This window comes from Aythya marila (assembly GCF_965140915.1).
Source record: "Aythya marila genome assembly, chromosome: 15".
NCBI lineage: Eukaryota > Metazoa > Chordata > Aves > Anseriformes > Anatidae > Aythya > Aythya marila.
In genome coordinates, this window is record NC_139056.1 from 11,216,361 (window position 1) to 11,236,535 (window position 20,175).

The 20,175-nt window shown below is 45.0% G+C and overlaps 1 protein-coding gene across 1 annotated transcript in view; it reads left to right on the plus strand.

Annotated features, from left to right (window-relative positions):
* The first annotated feature begins 12,503 nt into the window (after positions 1 to 12,503).
* The window catches only part of FAM20C (FAM20C golgi associated secretory pathway kinase), a 58,449-nt gene continuing 50,777 nt past the window's right edge, over positions 12,504 to 20,175 (plus strand). Inside the window, exons 1-3 of the mRNA XM_082772036.1 lie at positions 12,504 to 13,027; positions 13,382 to 14,094; positions 15,880 to 16,052. Of these exons, the coding sequence (XP_082628162.1) occupies positions 13,580 to 14,094; positions 15,880 to 16,052 (688 nt within the window). The 5' untranslated portion in view covers positions 12,504 to 13,027; positions 13,382 to 13,579. The remainder of the gene's footprint in view (positions 13,028 to 13,381; positions 14,095 to 15,879; positions 16,053 to 20,175) is intronic.

The window sequence follows — 20,175 nt, forward strand, 5'->3', positions numbered from 1 at the left end:
CATGCTCCAACACATCCACACCTGCATGGGAAGCAAGCTGTACAGTAGGGATTAAGGCACTTTCTGTACTTATTCCCATACCTTTCCTATCGTGTCCCCTCACCCCAGCAGGGTGACACTCTCCTTGCTCATCCACCAGGCAGATCACAGAGCACGGTTGTTTCAGATGTGCACAGCCCCAGACTTCTCCTCCTTAAGGATGATGTGATCTCTAGCTGTGATTTATTCCCCTGGCCTTTGCGTGCATGCTGCATATGGTACTCATTTCACACCCATTTGAAAGCGATGCATTGAAATTAAATGACATGGCCACAGTCACACAGGGACGACAGAATTAATGTGGACTCTGGCAAGGTAACCTCACCCTCTTTCTAAACGCAGGTGTGCTGCTTCTTCCATGCTGTATCACTGCTCTATGACTGCCAGGCTGACAATACCATTGCATGTTACCAAACCTACATGTTCAATTTAACTTGTGTCCTTCAGAGGTTAAACTTACATGGAAAAAAATGTTGTAGAAATATGGCTTGCATATGCGTGTGCCAAGAAAGTTTTCTTCTGCTTTTCTCCACAAAAGATTTGTGCCTTTTTTTTTTTGAATTATGACTCAGACTAAATAAAAGTACAGCTTAGGTTTCAGGAAGAATGCAAATGTGCATATTCAGCACCCAGGGCAAGTTTTCCCACTCCTGGAATTAGCCTGCCCAAGCCGAAAGAACAGCGCTTGCAGAGGATCCAGCTGGCAGCAGTCGCAGTCACTGCCTGCCCTTTGAACACTGGGGTCTGGAGAGCAAAGAAAAGGAGAAAATCATTTTCCACAGACCTTTCCATTAAAAGACTTTAGAGGCGATCACCACTGCTGTGCCTCTCACCTTTCTAATCCTCAATCTTTTTTTTCTTTTCCTCCTTCTCTTTCTCAGCCCCTTTGGCTGTCAGGTGCCAGTAAGTGAAGAACCAAATGACTTCAGATCGCACTTACTGTGGGGTACAAACAGGAGTGTGTTTGCAGTCTTTTCCTGTTTTCTTGCTGCCACTGCATTGAAGGAGCAGATGAGGAAGAGCTGCTGCATCAGAACACAGCCCCTGGAAATTTGATGGAGGAAGAGAGGCTACTGGGGCACGCAAGCTGCCAGCATTTCCCTCTGGGGTAGAGCAATTTGTATTTCACTGCCTTGTAGCATCCTTACCCCTTCTGAAGTGTTTTGCAGCAATACCAATGTCTGCCTTCTGAGAATAAACCAAAAGTGCTAGAGCAGATACTGAGGGGATTTTCAGCTGGTTTCTCTCATGTCCTCTACAAGAAAAACAATTTGGGTCTGGCTGGACTCATGAGATCCATTGGCCATTTCACTTCCCATTTTGCCACAGGTTTATAACCCCACAACAGGTGGGGAATAGCACGATTAAGCTCTGACTTTTGCACTACCTCTGTAATGGGTTCACCCTGGGGCACGCTTAGACATCTGTTACACACCATTCACATGTAGCACACCTCGTCCCTTACCCCAGGGCTGTTGCTGTGCCCTGAGCATCGGTGCAGGGGGAGCACACGTGGAACAGCTGCACAGCACGACTCTGTGGCCCTTATTTATATTCCAGTCTCCACATCAAATTCTCCCAGTATCTTGGCATATACCTGTTACTTGAAATAGCATCTTCTGTGGTGCATAAAATAGCCCTGACTTCATCGGCAGAGGTACTTCATACATTCTCCTGCACCTCTCTGTAGGTGGCAGATAGGGCAAATCACGCATTATAGACCTCAAGTAGGGAAGGCAGCCTCTTCCTTATCCTCACTGAGCCTTCACCTACCGTGACACATACCCAAATCCTACCCATATTTGAGCACATGACAGAACTCTGCTCCTTCCTCCTGCAACCCTCAGACCACTTCTGCCATTGCCAATGGCGCAAGGCAAAGCATCCAAGCAGTTCTTGACAACCCACAGTGCTATTTCTGTTATCCCTTGAGACCAGAGGTAAAAGGCACAGCCTACCTGTAATTATTATTAAAAGGAACCTATAATTATCTTCTCTAGGGTAAGGTACAATAAAATGAAAGAAAATAAAATAGGAAGTATAATGCAAGTGCTCACATTGGACTGTGAGCACCCATGCAAATGATACTCAAGGCTGCATCATGCTCCTATTCTCTGATTTCTTCATGTCCTTCATTTTCAGTCTTCTGTGTAAGACATTTTGTTCTTTCTCTACATAATTTTGTTCTTTAATTTATTTGTCCCTATTTCCTTTTGTTCTTCCTTTGATGTTGATCCTTTTAATGTTTCTTTCTAAAAGCATTTTTTTAAAAATCCTTACCAGTTTCAATGGGCTGTCTTTGAAGCTTTTTTTTTTTTTTTTTTTTTTGGATTTGCTACTTCTTTGCTCTTCCTGGAACTTTTCTTCGCTGGTTTGCTCACTATCTGTGGCACAGAAGCTATTAGGTACTGGGAACCTCATTGCATTACTTAGTATCTTAACTAAATACAACTATTCAGTTTAGGTTTCAGTTTATTAACCATAATCCTTGATTTATCTACACCACTTCCATTTATAGACTAGAATTTTAGAGTGGTCCTTGCAGATAAGGAATTAAAGTCTTTATGGCCTTATACAATGGTCTCCAGTAATATGAATGTGGGTCTTGCAGAACTTAGTTCAGCAAACTGGCGACCAACACTGAGCTGAGCAGGACCTCTATTCCCAGTGACAGCATCACATACAAGGGCTCTACCAGCCTTTCAATTCAATATGTTCAGTCAGATATCAAACTGCCACGCTGAATATCAGTAATGAGAGCTTCTGGTGACTTCAGTGAGCAATTCAGGAGGCCAGCTGTGTTTCACTGCCACCTCCGGTGCACGGAACTGATGGAGCCACTACAGCCTCCTCCCCATCACAGGGCAAGGCACACCTAGGACATGCCTGAGATCCCCCAAAGGGGCAGTGCCATTTACCCCCCTTTTTTCCTGGAGTGTTCTGGCTACATCGGTGCCCAAAGGAGCAACATCTGTGGAAAAGGTACAGAGAAGCCTTATCCCTGTGCCCTGATCAACCTTCCGGATGAGCATGATCTGTATTTGAAACAGACAGAAAGGAAGGGGAGATGCAGACATCCACACAGCAAATGTGAACACACCAGAGCACTACTGCTACTGCAAACCTCTTTGTGCCCTTGAATTTTTAAGCTCTAGCAGTACAAGCAGATGCCCTTTGAAGAAACATCTATACAAGTCACTGTATTAGTGCTTAAATATATGGCAGTTGTGTTTAAGGGGTTTCAGCTGAGGTCTGGGCCATACCTGGCGCTGCTCTAACTTGGAGCTCCTGATATATTTCACAAGGCAACTACGGCCCTGGCTTATTCTGCATGTTTTCCTATGAGAAAGGACAGAAATCAGAGCAGACAGCCATGTGCAGCACATTAATCTAAAAGATAATAGGAAAAGCTTTGCAAGGAGAAAATTCAATTCACTCCAATAACAAGAAAATGTTCATTTCCCACAGTGACACCCAGAATGGTCACCTCCTGGTTCCTGCAGGCTCAGCTCCCTAGACAAAGGTCACAATATTTTGTCAGCAAAGAAAACAAATGTGCTGAGATGGGCTAGTCAATAATTGACTGGGCCTTGTTACTGCAGTCTCCATCTTTTCACCATGTCCCTGTCTGGTTAAACCAGCGAATCACTTCACTGAAAATGACTTCTTGTGGGGAAAAAAAAAAAAACACCACACCACTGACAACAAAGTTCCTGTGTTTTGGTGTTGTGTTTTTTTTTTTTTTTTTTTTTTTCCCCTCCAAAGGTCACTCAGCACTTAGGTCCATTTACACTGTGACTTATATCAGCTGTGAAGAACATACAAAGCACACTGATATTCACTCCTTCGGTTCTGAGATTTCCATGGAAACCTTTTATTTTTATTTATTTATTTATTTTTATGTTACCTCAGTCTTCAAAGAGCCCATGAAGGAAAAAGCCTGCACTTCAACCACTCTCATTTTGCACGTCTAACACTGACGCTCAGGGCCCACCCGGGAGTTATAACCTTGACACATTTCTCGGCAACTGCCCAAAGTTTTTATCTTCCAACGGAGCAGGGAAATGAGCAACTACTTTCCCTGCTGGATTATAGGTGCTGTGCATCTACATCATCTTTCTTCTAATCTAATCCACCTGAGGACACTGCTCTCTTGCTGTAGGCACTGCACAAAGAGAATAAAGGATAGGCCCTGACTCAAAGCTCTCCCACCCTGAGAAGAGAGCAGATAATCAAGTCTTGTTACTCCAGCCCGTAGCTGGGAGTCTTGGTTGAGAGATCAACACAACGGCAACCCCAAAGGCAATTAGGTCTGACCTGCAAGGGAACATGGCAATTATGCTTCCAGCTCAGCCACTGAAGCTGTCTAAAATGTTTGAGCCCATCCCTTGGAGAAGCCCCAGACCTGACAAGAAATGAAGCCAGAAAACCAACCTGCCCCAGCACACTCCTTTACTCATAGATCATCCCTCCCTGTAACAGCACAGCTGCTTCTACAACGAGGGCCGCACATCCTCCCACCTTCAACAGCAAACACAGAATAACCCCATTTAATCACTGCAGTTTTACTGCAACATATCAGTAAGGAGAGAAAAAAAAAAAGTGTGATAAACCCCTAAGAAAAGCAAAGACAAATTTAGGACCAAAAGAGTGGAAATCACCACCAAAGCAGTTCCAGAAAATCCTGCCAACAGGGAGGGAAGAAGAGAAAAAGCAGAGACATCAATTCAGATACCAAGGGAGCATAGCAGGAAGGGTGCAGGCTGGATGGGAACTGCTGCCTCAGCAGGTTTACAGCAGCACCAGGCAAGGAGAAGCCTGAACCACAGAGAAGGTGACGACCCATTAGAAAAGAAGTTCACACCAAGTTAATAAATCAGAATACATACATTTGCTAGGGATGGGAGCACAGAAGGCGTACATTTTTAAACAGCTACAAAAGCTTTTTCACTAACACCTACTGAGCAACAATTCAGGAGGTGGGAAAGAAAGAGGGCTGCTGGGAGGTCAGGCACCCTTGGCAAGCACCTACCTTTCCCATGCTTTTCTCTAAGCTTGCAGTGAGCTTTATGGCAAGGCTTGATTAAAGAATAAAAGATCATCAACTGGTGGAAAAAGGGAATTTTTTAGTGATAATTACTGTACAGGAATTCACCATGGCCAGAGTTTCCAGTGACTTTAACATCAAACCATCAGAAGTAGATCTGTGATTATGTTGGATCAGCATTCAAAAAAACATTTTCTTAGGGACAGGAAGCAAGAAAAACACAGGAGAGCAGGAAAACAGACAAGGCTGGGAAAGGAGGAGGTGCAAGGGGGCTCTTGCAAGCCCCTCTGTTATTGGAGACAATCTGCTTGCACTTCCAGTCACACCACAAAGTCCTGAAGTATGCGAGCAATCAAATAACCCTCAATCATATAGCCATGAGGGTGCTACTAGATGTAAGGGTTTTTCTGACCCCAGACTCGTGCATAGTCCCAGCATTTCAGGCCTTCCTCTACAGAAGCATTCTTAAGGGTGTGAGTTTCTTCTGAGGTTAAAGTCAAGAGCATGAATTATTCTCCAAAGACACTGAAAACATCATAGTGTCTGTCTCTCTCTCCTGTAGTGACTTTTATCAATAGATCTCAAAACGCTCTAGGGTGTCCCTCCTACTAAATGAGGAAACAGAACTGAAATAACTTCCCAGCATCACGTAGCCAGGGAGAGCCCAAGTAGGGAAGAGCCCTGGTGTCTCCCAGGGGCAGAGTAATTCACAGTCTGCTCTGTTACACTGCCTAGTTGTAAGGCTCTCCCATGAGATTTTTTTTTATTAGTATTTTAATTTCTATTTCAGGTTGTGGCGTGCTTTAAATGTCTTTGTGGCTTGCTCTTACTTCCTCAGGTTGTTTTTCTTTAAATGATCTGATCGAAAATTTAACCAGCCAAGGGGAAAAAGGCTCAAGTTAAGTCAAAATATCCATACAAATCCAAATTAGACAGCAACAAAAAATGTATTCCCAAAAGTTTCTCCAGCATACAATTAAACTGCTCATATGTGCCTCCATTCAAATGTTCGTATGCACTAAAACATGTCTGTGACCATGCTCACTCCAGTAAGCCTAACTTTCCTGTGTGCACATGTAACTAAACTTGTTTTAGCACCAGAAAACACTTTTTCCAGGCATAATGCATATAGCGCCATCAATTTCAATGAATCTGCAAAATGATTGTGTGATTTAGCAAGCCATGTTTTATATACTTTCAAACGATTCATGTAGACTGAGTTCAGGTAATAATACAAGAAATACAGGATATTTGATGACAGTCTTTTTAAAGGAATCAGTATTATAAGAGGATAAAATTAACTGAAATAGTGCATGCTGTTATGTCATGCAAGCCAAGATAATTTGTTTTGACTTAGTTTAAGTAATTTTTAGATAAGAACACAGCTTCCTAACAGTTAATTTTCTTTATGATGCTCTACCATTTAAGAGTGGAATTTTTCAGCCCCTCTGATGTAGCTACACACAACATTACTGCTCTGCCTGAACAACCGGAGTAAATGTGATACCTCCACCGGCCAATCCCATTGCTCTAACACCAACAGTAACAGGTTTTGTTCTTGCATTGCCAGGCAGCCCTTTGTTCCAGCCAATGGAAGAATTAAGCATTGTGGACCAGACCCTCAGCTGATACAATTAAATAGCATTTAATTGAAACTGGGGCCAGCTGATACCAGCTGAGGAGCTAACCCTTGATCTGCAGCAGCAATAGCTGATGATGAACAAACAGGCAGGGAAAAGTCTTCTGTTTCGTTGGCCTAATATAATGAATTTCAATAGGTTTCTCAAGCTACTCCTGGTCATTTTTTTTTTTTTTTTTTTTTTTTGAGGGGGAGGGTCACCTAGAACATTTGTATCCTAAATTACAGAATGGAAACGCTCAAAGATGGAAGTTCTGGCTTTCTGAAATCAGTTGGGGCTGGTGATGCATTTCCAGGACAGGGTACACTTTGCCCAGCACTGATGATTCAGCAACACCAGCCAGCAATGCTGGTAACAGGGGAAGCCTCCTTTCATATTACTGAGCTCAAGCTCACAGCTCAATGCACTTCCAGTCAACCTTAGCAAAACCATTACAGGAAGGAATGAGTGGCCAAACTGTCTCTGGTTTTGGGAAGAGATTTGGCCACGATTTGGATCAAAAATATAATGTAGCTACCAAAATCCTGGGCTGGAAGGCGATCAAAATAACCTAGGGGGTACTTTTTAATTGTTATTTTTAACACATTAACATACCACTTCAAACAGGTATCTTTCATACATTGAGAAGTTGACTATGAAATCATGCTTATGGACTTGCCTTCTGTTCAGTAGACAAATCAAGCATAATTCTCAGCAATAAAGGTGATTTTCACAGTGTGGGAAGTTAATACGCAGTACCTGTCAGATTTCTGGTGTGATCCTTTTTTGTAAGGCAAAGTACCAATAAATTGGGTCAGTACATGCATCTTCACAGAGGGGGGAAATGCAGAGGGAAAGCAGAAAGAGCACCCTAGGCAGTGTCACCGCAGGGACCAGATGAGGCATGGGATGCCCTTGGGGCTCCCAGCATCAGAGATAGAGGTTTTCAGAAAGCAAAACCCATTTTTTCCATTAGATGGAACAATAAAAATATGTTGATAGAAAATGTGCAATCAGGCCTGACTTCCAGTTTGCCCTGCTGCATTCAGGTTTTACATCAGAGGGCTGTAAACAGTCATAATAGAAAATTATAGCTGGGTACGTTTACTCACCCAAAACCACGCTTCATTTATTTACCTGAATACATTATCACATACACTGACCATTGTTGCTGCTCAGCGAGGCAAGCAGACAAAATGGGGAAAATAAACTTCTGCACAGATTTCACCAACAGAAAAGCTATTAATTCATGCACAAAACAATGAAGTGCCAGGATATATAACAACTGCTCCTGAATTCTTGATTGTATTGTTAAATAAAAGCAAAGGCAGAACATGCAAAAATGCATTAAGTGCAAATTTATATCAGATAAAAAAAACTTGTTAGATCCAAAGCCATCTTGGCTTGTGATTATTCTAATTTAATGTCAAATTTCCAATAACATTCAAATACCCTCAAGAAAATGAAGGGTATTTGAATTCAATAACCAAAAATTTGATTGTGAGAGACTTGATTTTATTGAAATTTTTAAAATGAGCTGCATGCAATAACTTATTAATGTCGTAATATTCCATTAAGAAGTTATTTCGTTGTTTACATAACACTAGCAATTATAGGAGCAATGCTGGCCCAACACACAACACAGCAGAAACAAGAAGCTGTTGGCCACATAATAGAATTCCATACAACAGCATAGAGTTTAGATAAAGAGAAATATTTACATTTTTCTTACTAAGCCTAGGACCTTAGAAAGTAAAACAATGAACTTCTGAAACTCTCCAAATCAGGCATTATTAGAACGGCCCTACGTCTCTACACAGATCAGTTCTGTGGATAAAAACTTATTTGAAGAAAAGGTTCAACACCAGTCAGCAGTTACCAAAATCAGCATTTTCCCTATCAACTCCAAGTCTTAAAAGCAAACGTTTGAAGTCAAGGGAGGTAACGCATTCAAGTGTTGCGCTTACACTGGAAGTGAAGGGGCCAAAGCATCAAGGCGCGGAGATACGGCTGAAATCCAGCTGGCTGGACACAAAACCTTGTTTCTTCCCACACAGCAGGGGAAGGGAGTCATTCCTTGCTAGGGGTAGGTCATGTACCCCCAGACCCCAGCACAAAAGCCCCCCTGCCCACACTTGCTCAGAGTAAGCAAAGGGATGGTTCTGGGAAGCCGCACCAGTCCTGGTAGCCCTCAGTCCTGTTCCTTGAGCCTGTCTGTCCTAGCTCTGCCTGCTCCTTATCTTGTACCTGCTGCCCAATTTCCAGGCTTTCCTGACTTGTGGCCCAGCTCCTGACTTCACTCATGCCTCACCCTTTGGCTTCATGCACCCACAATCTGTGGCTTCTTGGCCATTGGCCACCTTGGCCCTCCCAGCCCAGCAGATATTTAGACGCCCAGCAGATATTTATACACCCAGCTCCATCAGGTCCCCTACCAGCCCTGTGTGACCACCAACAGGAAAGCAAGCTTCAGACTTATTTACTTGGTGCTCCCAAGTAGTGGGTTACAGAGGCAAGAGCCCCTTTACTCAGGCCCAAGTTGAATTATCTCCAGAACAAGAGCAGGTCTTGCTCACTACCTATTCATGGGAAAGATCAGTAAAAAAAAGAAGGAAGTTGGTGTCCTCATTGCATTGAGGGATGTGCTAAGGATGGAACCCACACAGGAGAGGAGAAATTTAGATGTACCTTGGCTTCATTCCCTTGTCTCACCAGCCAGCACAGCTTAAAGGCACAGAGGGAATGTAGTATTGTGCTGATGCTGATCATTAACAGCCTCCAGGAAGAAGGATGAAAGGCTCAGGAAATACAGCAGTGGGAATTACACATTGCCCCTTCCTTTAGGGAAAAGCCACAAGTTCACTCTCTGTGTTTGCCTTAGATGCCCATACATCTTTACATATTGATACGGTCATCTGTGAAGCAAGACATTTGAAGATATCGAAGTCAAGAAACAAAGAATTATCTGATGTTATTTTCCTTTAAAGATTGTTGTATTGCATTAAGCAAGAGGACGAAAGAAAAATCTGATTCAGGTAACAGCATCTGCTCATCCCTGCTGGGAAAGGCTGAAGCCTGAAAGACACTGTGCAACTTAAGGAAAAATACCCAGGCTGTCATGGGGAACAGAACTCCACACAAGAGGCAGCCCAAGTTAACCAACTTGTAGAATATTGACCAGTACTTTGAGGAAGCCAGGAAGGCCAGAAACAGAGGTGAAGGACATCTCCTATAGCAATTAGCTGTATGCCTACAGAGCCGTAAGTCCACTGAAGATCCTGAAAGGAGAGATCTCCAGCCAGTGACACCTTTTTTTCAAACACCTTTACTTGACTTCACCCAAAGCTACGTATGATCTTGCAGAAGAGAGACTTAATCCTCCTGAAGGCCACTCCTAAAGAAGCACAAAGAGTTAAGAAACTCCTTTATTTGCACCTCTAGGGAACTCTGGTCCACAAAAGTCCAGTTGTAAAGGGAATACAAACAGCTTCCCCTCACCAGATAGGTCTGTAAGGCTTGAAAGGCCCAAGGAACAGAGTCCATGGAACAGCCTTAGCAGGAGTCAGTTCTCAAGTAGGCAAAGTTTAGATGAAACCATACTTGGTTTGGTAACAATGTTCACTAAAGATCATTCTGATGAGAACAAAGTTTCAAGGAATCAGTTGCCTGTTTACTATATTGCTCTTTCATTTCACCTTTTGAAAGCCTCATAACTAATTACATTCAATTTTCTGTATTACACTTCAAAGCTAATCCCACTTTCATTATATAAACCTTACATGCAGAATTATGATGTCTGATGCAATTTGTTGCTGCAAAATACCAGAGGTATTCAAAAAACAAGTATTTTTCAAGTTCATATCTGTTAAGGCCCACCTCCTATCTAATATCATGGCCTTCAGATTTAGTAGGCCAGACGCAAAGTTAAAAAAAAAAATAATAATAGTCCTGTAGCTACAGCACATAGTCTGCAAACCCTATAGTGGCATGCTAAAGCAGGTAATGTATTGTATTCTCTAACCTTACAGAGATCCATGAAGAGCTGCAAGGAACTCACCCAGAACCTCTCAGAAAAGCTGTAGTAAAGGGACTACAAGTAAACTACACAGAAGCACACGGCCTGCACTCACCCCCTCCCAGAGGGCCTCCTTTGCCTGCTCTCCTCCACCACCCCCATTCCCCAGAACCCAAGCTTTAGCTCCCACCTGCCTTCTTTTGTTTCCTTGGGCTTTACTGATAATTCAGCCCAGCTGACTTCCCTAAGTGACAGCACCAGAAGCTGTAACCATTGGCAGATTTTAAAAAAATAATAAATAAAAATACTCTTCCACATGTCGTTAATATCACACACCTATCACATACCATACCCCCTTCAGGTAGTGGTGGGTTTCCTGATATATATTCTTTCCTGAGTGTACTTTGCTAAGAATGCAGAAAAAGATGAGAAGTGTTGCTTCTGGCTCCACACCCAAGTGTCTTGTCATGAAATATGCTTGTACTTAAAGGTCCCAGGGTGACAAAATGGCTTCCATGGGAATCAAAGGCCTGCATCTGAACCTTGGAACCAAAATGTTCCCCCCAAGATAGCAATAGCTCTTGTTCCCCCATGAAGGCACAGAGAAGTCCACAGGATCGTTGCCCCATCAGATCATTGTTTCTGAGTCTATTTTTTCCCTTGGAAAAGCAGTGACTTCACTTGTGTGGAAGCTAGCCATGTGGTAACCCCACGGATGTGTTCCAGTGGACTGCAGGGCACAAGGCTTTGTAGAAGCTCTCAGTGGGGGGACAGTGCTGGATGGAGTCTGGGGGAAAAATACTTTTTTGGGGAAAGCAATATTTTAATGTTGGTTAAACACGGGCAAAATGGGCCAGCATTTGAGATGAGTCTGTGTGAAGGGTGGCAGTGGGTGGGCAGAAGCCCATACCTCTCTTTCCTACTGTGTCCCCACTTCACGACCATTTGAACCCTGCTAAGCACCACAAATCCAGGGTGGCCCCCTCCCAAAGGCAAAATCAGCAGCCCTGAGCACCCCTACCTGGTCACCTGAACACCACTGCAGTGACTTGTCCCTTCCTCCAACAGCCATTAACACCTCCCATCAGCCCCAGGGCCACCAGCACCACTAGCCACCTGGCCACAGAGCTGCAGGGGCAGCTAACAGCTGCAGGAAGGCAGATTACCCCACAGCACACCCTGGGATTATCACAACACGCAGGATCTGGGATTAAAAAATAGACTGCTCCTCCGGAGGAAGCGGAGCACAGCTTTCCCTTCTGACCTTGCTACGGCGAGGGGCTGGGTGCAAGGGGGAGCGGGCACCCACCCGCTCTGCAGCCCAGACAATGACAGAGCAGAATTGCTGCTCCCAGCAGCAGACCGTGCTAATACTTTGCAACACTATTAGTGCAGCTTCCCCACGCCGCCACTGCTTGATTATTATATTCTTTTTTTTTTTTTCTAATTATTTTGCAAACCTTTGTGGAACAGACGCCCTCTCCTTGCCCCAGTTGGAGCTGCAGTAGAATGAAAAGGGGGGTGGGAAGGAGGGAGGAGAGGAGGAGAAAAAAAAAAAAAAAAAACGCTTTTGGTTGAGGTTTTCCTGTTACTATCACTGTAGCGTTTATTTAGCCAATCTCCTAACTATGACGTGAGGAAGGCAGGAATCATGGCTCGCTCATAATATTTAACACACCCACTGAAAGCTGGAGCTGCAGAGCTACTAGTCCAACCAGTCTCCAGAATTCAGTGTAGCTGAAAGAGGTTTTCACTCTGCACCTGCCAAAGATCTCTCCCCCCTCTTCCCTTCTCTCTCCCCCCCCTTTCTCTCTTCCTTTCTCTCTCGCTAAAAGGCAGATCTGTAAGACCCAGCAGAGATCAAAGACGGGACCTCTTTGCTAAAAAGAACCTCTACTGATTTATTAGTTTCTTTTCTCTAATCCTCCCCCCCCCCCCTTTTTTTTCTGTGCCATATTTAACCTTTATGTTGCAGTTGTGCCATCAGACAGTTTTGCGGCCAAAAAAACCGACCCAAGCCAAAGCAAAAGCCCAGCTCGGATACAGCAGCCACCCAGACTTGATCTCAGTTGAACATATTAATCTCTCCCAAGCACTGGACGCAATGGATGAAGAAACTGGAACCGCTCTAAGAAAATGATTTTCCAGCCAATGTTCTTAAACAGTCTCACAGAAGAGAGGGAGCGACAGCGAGCAGGAGAGCGCTTCTGCTGCATCACTGGTCAAATTCAAAGGAAGGGAGTCAGCGTTTCCTGCACAGCCAAATATTATGGATGATTTTTTTTCTTCTGTCGCCTTTCTGTACAGGTTTTCTTAATATTATTCTTTCCCCCTCCCTCCCATTTTTTTTTTTTATTATTATTATTATTGTTATTATTTAATCCGAGCTAGCGTCAGATGCTGGTTTCTCTTCAAGAACCAGTTTTCCCTATTTGTTGTGATCCCTGTAATAAAAAGAGAGAGAAATCGTGAACAGATGGCTTTATAAATTGCAACGCCGCCGGCTTTGTTTTCCTATTGATTTTAAAGGCTCGGACCGGTGCACTTTTTTTTATTATTATTATTATCTTTTTTTTTTTCCTGTTTTTTTTTTTTTTTTTTTTTCCTCCCCCCCTCCTAAGTTCTTGATGCTCCTGAGACATGAGGACCTATTGTTTTTAGCCTGTGCGTTCCGCGGCGCCTATGGAGGTAACTTTACGGACTTGATCGCTCGCCGCCCGACCCGAAGGGAGAAAACCGAAGCGGCCCCGGGGGGGTTGCAGCGAGCCCCACGCCCGCCCGGCCTTTTTCCGCGAGAGACCCCGGCAGCCTCCCCTCCCTCCCCCTTCCCCGGCTAATTCCAGAGCCTCATCCCCGGCCATGAAAATGCTCCTGGTCCGCAAATTCCGCCTGCTGATCCTCATGGTGTTCCTCGTCGCCTGCACCATGCACATCATGATCGACCTGCTGCCGCGCCTGGAGCGCCGGGGGGCCGAGGGCCGCCCCGCTTGCTCCTGCCCGCCGCCCGCCGCCGCCGCCGCCCCGCCGCCCCGCGCCGCCCCGCGTTGGCCCAGCAAGCACACGCTGCGGATCCTGCAGGACTTCAGCGCCGAGCCGGCCTCCAACCTCTCCTCCCAGTCGCGGGAGGCGGCGGAGAAAGCGGCGGACGGCGGGGGGCCGGCGGCGGCGGCGAGGCCGAGGCGCCTCATAGCTCCCGGGGCGCCGCGCCCGCCGCCCCCCGGCTCCTCCACCGCCGCCGCCGCCGCCCCGTTGGCCGCCCTCTTCCAGCACCCGCTCTACCGCGCCGCCCTGCCCCCGCTGGCCGACGGCGACCTCCTCTTCAATGTCAACAGCGACATCAGGTTCAACCCGCGGGCGGCCGAGCAGCCCGAGTGGTGAGTAACGGGGCGGGGGGCCCGACCCCGGGTGCCCCCCCAGCGAGAGGGGAGGCTTGGGGTCGGTGTGGGAATGGGGCGCTGGGTCCCCGCTTTGGGGTTTGTAGGGTTGGTCTTCGGCCCGCAGTGCTCGGGGGTTGGGGTGATGGGTGGTTCGGAAGAGGAGGAGGGTGAGGGAGGCAGCCGGGTGTCGCCGGTGGGAGAGGGGAAAGAGAATCGTCCATGGGGTTGGCCGGTTGTTTTCCTCCGAAAAATGCAACAAAATGCGGGATATAACACATGAGAACAAGAAGGCTGGAGTGCTGGGACCACAGGGTCCCCGTGCCCCTATATGCTGTCTCTGGCTGTAGCCTGAGGCAGATGCTGCTGGAAAAACAGCGTAAAAATGGGGTCAGGCTCTAAGTGATCCTCCTGCTCCAGCACCTTCCCAGTCTCTGCTCAGAGGAGCGGGGACTGAGCAATGAGGCCAGGCAGCAGCATATTAACTTTTCTCAAAAGCAAGGTCTGGTATCACAAAGGCATCCACCCTAGCAGGTATTTCTGCCTTCAGGATCTGATCTGTGCCACATTTTTCATCCTCAATTAATTCCCAGTGTCCCGGCACCTCTGCTGCTCTCCGGCCTTCAAAGCACTGACTTGCCTCTGTGAATCATTTGCCCTGTTGGCTTGTAAGGAACGCTGCAAAATTTCAATGACTGAAAAATCAAAAGGCTTGTCTAATACAACAGCACCCTCTTCCAAACACACCGACATTGTAATGTTTAAACAGCTGCATTGTACCATACAAAAGCTCTGTAAAGCCGCAGAGCAGCCAGCATGATCTAAATCCTCAGAAAGGGAGGATAAATATTTCTGATTTCTGTCCCGTATGCATGTGAATGGTCCAGGCCCCTTCTGCTTTATAATCCAAAGTGACTGTGAAGTGAAATACCTGAAGAAGTTCTGGTTACTCTGAGAAAAAAAAAAAAAAAAAGTCACAAAATTATGAACATCTGGAGATGACTAAAACCACAGAGGACCTCTGGATGGGAGATATGTGACTGTGTCAAATAGGTGAAGAGCAAAAATATCCCTGACCTCCACAGTGCAGCTGCCTTTTGTGCCTTTTTTTCCTTGGCTGCAGCGAAAGTTCACAGAACTAACATGAAATGTAGGAGTTAAAAGTCAGCCTAACCATCCTTTTCTGTAATAATATCTTACTCCTAAGGAAGGGCCATAACCACCCAGAGTTTTTCTTTAGTGACTGGTTCAGAGTGATCTGTTTTCTTCTCATTCTCTGTGTTTAAAAAAGAAGAAGGAGAGAGAGAGTGGGAACATTTGGTACAACAGGTCAAGTTCCTGCTGCACTGTCAGCTTCCAGACCCAGCTTCCTGTTAAATAAAAGTTCAGGGTGATGCTTTCCTTTGGGTCAAACTTGTAAAAGATGTTTGTACATAATGCAATGTAAATACAATATAAACCTTGCAGCCCCATGTTTCGGCTGTATAAGGACCTCTGCTAGCGCTCAGTGATGTCACTCCGAATTTTCCTCCTGACTTTTGGACATTAAATCAGGCGTGAGGAGCAGAGGTGAAGATCCGGCCACCCTGGCCCTGGGTGGGAGTGGGCTCCTGGCATGCAGCGGGCACAGGGACAGGCTGGGATCTTCTCCTACCTCGTAGAGCTCTGCGCTTCCAAGCTGTCACCTCCTGAAGCTTTATTTCTTGATACCAGTTGCAAACTAACATTATTTCTTACTCCTCATTTATGTTTTTTCCTTTTTTTGTTGTTTGTTTTTGGTGGTAGGCAAAATGAAGATAATGAAGAATTTTTGCCAACTGGAGAAACCTCCATAGACTCCTACCCAAACTGGTTAAAATTCCACATTGGCATTAATCGGTACGAGTTGTATTCCAGACATAATCCTGCAATTGAGGCTTTACTACAAGACCTGGTCTCCCAAAAGATAACCAGTGTTGGTATGTTTGGACATATATTGTTTTTTTGATTATTTGCTTGTTGTTCAGGATCTCATTGCTGCTTGAATATTAATGAATATTTTGTATGGCTTTTCTCTGGTGTGCCTACAACATTGCTTCCTGACTTCTGCGTTCGTTTTCCTTGTTAAACATAAAGAGATATTGCCAGCTCTGTATTACCTGAATAATTGAAAAGTCTGCCAGCGAGGCAAACCTCATTCATTTCAGACATCTTTTAGTTATCAGGCTGAGAGTGCCCTATTTAAAAAAAAAAAAAAAAGGGATAATGAAAAAAAGGATGGCCAAAAGGAGACAGCATCCTAGCAGCACTAGATCTGCATTATTAGCTGATCATTATTTAAAAGGCTGCGTCTGGAGGAAGGAGGGAGGCAGCTGACCTGCAGCCCTGCAGCGATGGCTGCGGGAGCATCCGGCGCCGCGGGGCTCTGCGGCTCAGCGGAGCTGCAGCCTCCCTGGGCATGGCTCAGCTCTGTTCTGCTTGTAAATCCACAGCAGGGATATGCCTGTGTCAACCTTTGGCTCCGGTTAAACAAGGTGACAGAGTTTGTTTTTTTCTCCAGGGCTGTTTAATGACAGTGTGTGTCTCTTCGAATTTAGCTGCGTAGCTGTGCAGGGAGCCAAAAAAAAAACAACCCACAGCCCTGAACGAAAGCCCTGGGATACTAAACAAACACACACCCCGTGGTTTTGTAGAGGTAGAGAGCTGCAGCATAGCCAGCAGTTTTCACCGGTCGCAGAGAAAATGGAGTTACTTGTGCTGACCACAAAGTTGCTAAGTCTGTTTCAGAGGGATGAAATAGCAGGAGCTCTGTAAAACTGCTGATTGTACATTGCCACCACGGGATGAGGTCACCAGGTCTTTAACCCTGCAAGGCAAAATTTCCCCTGGCTTCAGCAGGAAATGGTCCCTGCAAGAATAGCACCGAGCAGGCCGAAGGTTTGAATTTTCCATCATGTGAATCTCAGCAACTCCTGGGCAGGAAAAAGGGAGCTTCTTGGTCGTCAAGAGTGGGCTGATCTGGATGGAGTAGGTGGGAAAGGTGGAATGTCATGGAAGAGCTTTGCCCTGTGAATCGAGCTGCTGCTTGGCTGTGCTCAGCTCTGAGCTCTGCCAGGCTTCGCATAAAGCAGTTTGTGGTGCCCAGCTGCCATCCCCCATCTTGGATGGAAGGGGCCAGTGGACACCTGGGCTCATGAAAGAGGACAAACACAGGCTCATTTATTAACATGTGCTGGGTTCTCTGTTCCTACAGCTCTGGATTGGAATGATTAATTAGGGAGCACAGGTGTGACAATCGAGCCATGTATTTTCCCATCCCTGGCTCAGACGTGCCACTGCAGGTAGCAGCACACTGCCCGAGCTCCTGCAGTCTGTGCAACGAGGGCACGGGACAGACCTGGCCTGTCTGATTTTCCCCTTGACGCATGTAATGTTTCCTGGAGTGTTAGTGACCCGTGTGAATGGGGACTGAGCCAGCTTTTCCCGGCAGGCTTGTTAGCATTGCACTTAGAGCATGTCCATTGAGAGAAAGGAGGAAGAGACGCAGGCTGTGCCCTTCCCTGCCTACTGCAGAGTGCAGCAGAGCCCTGGGGCACCAGTGACCAGCCTGTCCCCAGGTCCTTGTGGAGGTGATGCTCAACCAAACCATCTTTTGGCTCAGCTATTGAGGTGTACACAACATGCATGGGCTGTAGCGGCGTTTCAGACTGCACGTCTGCTAGGTGTATCAATATCATTTTACCTCTTGTACACTTTGGAGCTGAGCAGTATCGGCTGCGCAGGAGGAGAGCAGCATTTGCAGCAAACTCAGCAGCACTGGGGCCATGAGGTCTGTCCCTTCTGCAGAGCTCTGAGCAGTTAAGGTTGAAGTAGGGACGTACAAGCTGGTAGGAGAAGGGAGATGGGAATGAGAAATAATAAGTTAGTACTCGTTCTTGCTTGATCTAAGCTTCTGGGCATGTTGCTTAACCCCTCTATGCTTCAGTTAACCTGGCATCAAAATTTTTGTGATAAGAAATAGGAGTGAAATCCTGACCGCAGTGACGTCAGTGAACTTTTGTTCATTGACTTCCCTGGGGCCATGATTTCACCTAATGTGTCATATAGATGTGTCGTGAGGTTTTCATTAATTATGATTTTGATAGAGCTTTGAGATCAACAGGGGGAAAGTGCCACAGGCCTGCAGAGGAAGACTGATGATTGTTAACAATGATTTCCTACGGGATTGTCTCTTTGCTAGTATTTCAACAATTTAGGGCCTCTTATGCCTCTAGCACAAAAACACAGAGCTATGGTTTCTAGCAGTGATTCAGTATTATTTCCATAAGCTAAAATATGAAGTACCTTAGCTATAGGTATCAGTCACTGTGGGAACTGTCAGGGAATGATTCCTGGACAGAAAACCCAGTCTAAAATTAAGTAGATGGAGGTGGAAGGGGACTTTTGCTTATGTAAAGATGTCAGGATCTGAATTTAGCTGGTAGCATCCACAGCCTGACTCTGTGGGATTTCAGGGGCTTTCAGTCAGGTTGCAAAACAAGAAAGAGCATCTTGTTAATACACTTTTTTGTTTGTTTGTTTTAAAATACACAGTGCAGCATCTTTTCCTTCATGTTGAAAATTCTTTGTGTGTTTAAAAATATATGTTTTTAAATAACATCTGCCATTTTTCAGCTTTACTGCAGAGCCACAGCAGGGATTCGAAAGCATGCAAGCTGATTAATAAAGAGTAATATATTTGACCAAAGAACATTTATAGGACTTTTACAGTCTTTTGCATATTCCTGCATATTTTCCAGTTTGTCTGGTTGTTATTTTTTTCTTTCCTGCAGGGTTGTTTTTTATTGTTTTGCCTTCTGTGCTTTTTTTCTTTTTTTTTTTTTTTTAGGTTAGCTGCAAATACTCTAGGTTAGAAGTACAAAATAAATAGGAATCTTCATAACACTAAATCTTCAGGCTTCTTTTTGCAAGCAGGACAATTAAATATACAGGCTTACATGTATTACATGAAACAGAATATTGCTTTGTCCAGTCTTTTCCCACTGTTCAGATTTGCTGTGGCTCTAATAGAATTAGGTGATTTGCTGTGTGGGTTTTTGATACCTTCAGTAATTAGATCCAAACTGCAGCTAAACAGCTTTCTTAGCCACGTCGTAATTTCTCTGCTCTGCTTGCATTATTTATGGGGGAGAGTGGTGACCAGACTGATCCTGCACCATCTATCAGAACAGCTCACACGACTCTGTAATGTGCAGTGTTGTTTTAAAATGAAAACGGTGACAGAAGCAATTCCCAAGAGCAGGGAGCACCAAGGTGACATTTTCTTGATGTTGAAGTTTAAATGGAACAAATCCATGGATGGGAAGGAGTATCACATTCAGCTCCCACAGTGACACCTAGAGCTGGCCTTGGAAAGGACAGGGTTACTGAGAGCTTTTAAGCTGAGGATGTGTTCTGTGCCCTGCATCAATATAAGTATTTCCTATTCATTTTGTGCAGCATAAAGGGATAGCTCTTAATTTGATTTAATTCAGTGAAAATTTCCTCCCGCCATAAATAGGAGCCTAGAGAGAATTGTTTTCCATTGAGCACTGAAACAGTTTTCAGAAGAAGCACATGCACAGGCAACTGCACATTTTGTTTGCCTTTCATAACTGTTTATTGCATGCATAAATAACCATAGTTATCTGTTTTCTTGCATATTTACAAAATGTCTGTGCATAATTGTGGCAGCACTGTCAGCAATTTACCAATGAATATGGCATGGTGCATTGTAGAGACAGTGTAGTCTTCATCTCTCTTGTATTTCTGTCCAGAAGCGCTGTGCTGTCGGACTGCAGTTGAGCAGAACAGGCTTTTGTGTTTGCTGGGCTTAGTTAGTTGGGTTTTATTTTTTGATTCTTTAAATTCTCTGGCTGGAAAGGTTTGGAAACATTACCTGACTGAGTTCATTTATGAGCCTGCAATGCCTTCAGTTTGTACAGACAGTAATTAGAAAGCAAGCACACAAGATTACTCATGCAGTGAAGAAATGCTGCAATTAAGTAAGGTGGACTCTGCTTCAAGTCAGGAAAAAAAAAAAAAAGACAAGACACTAAATAT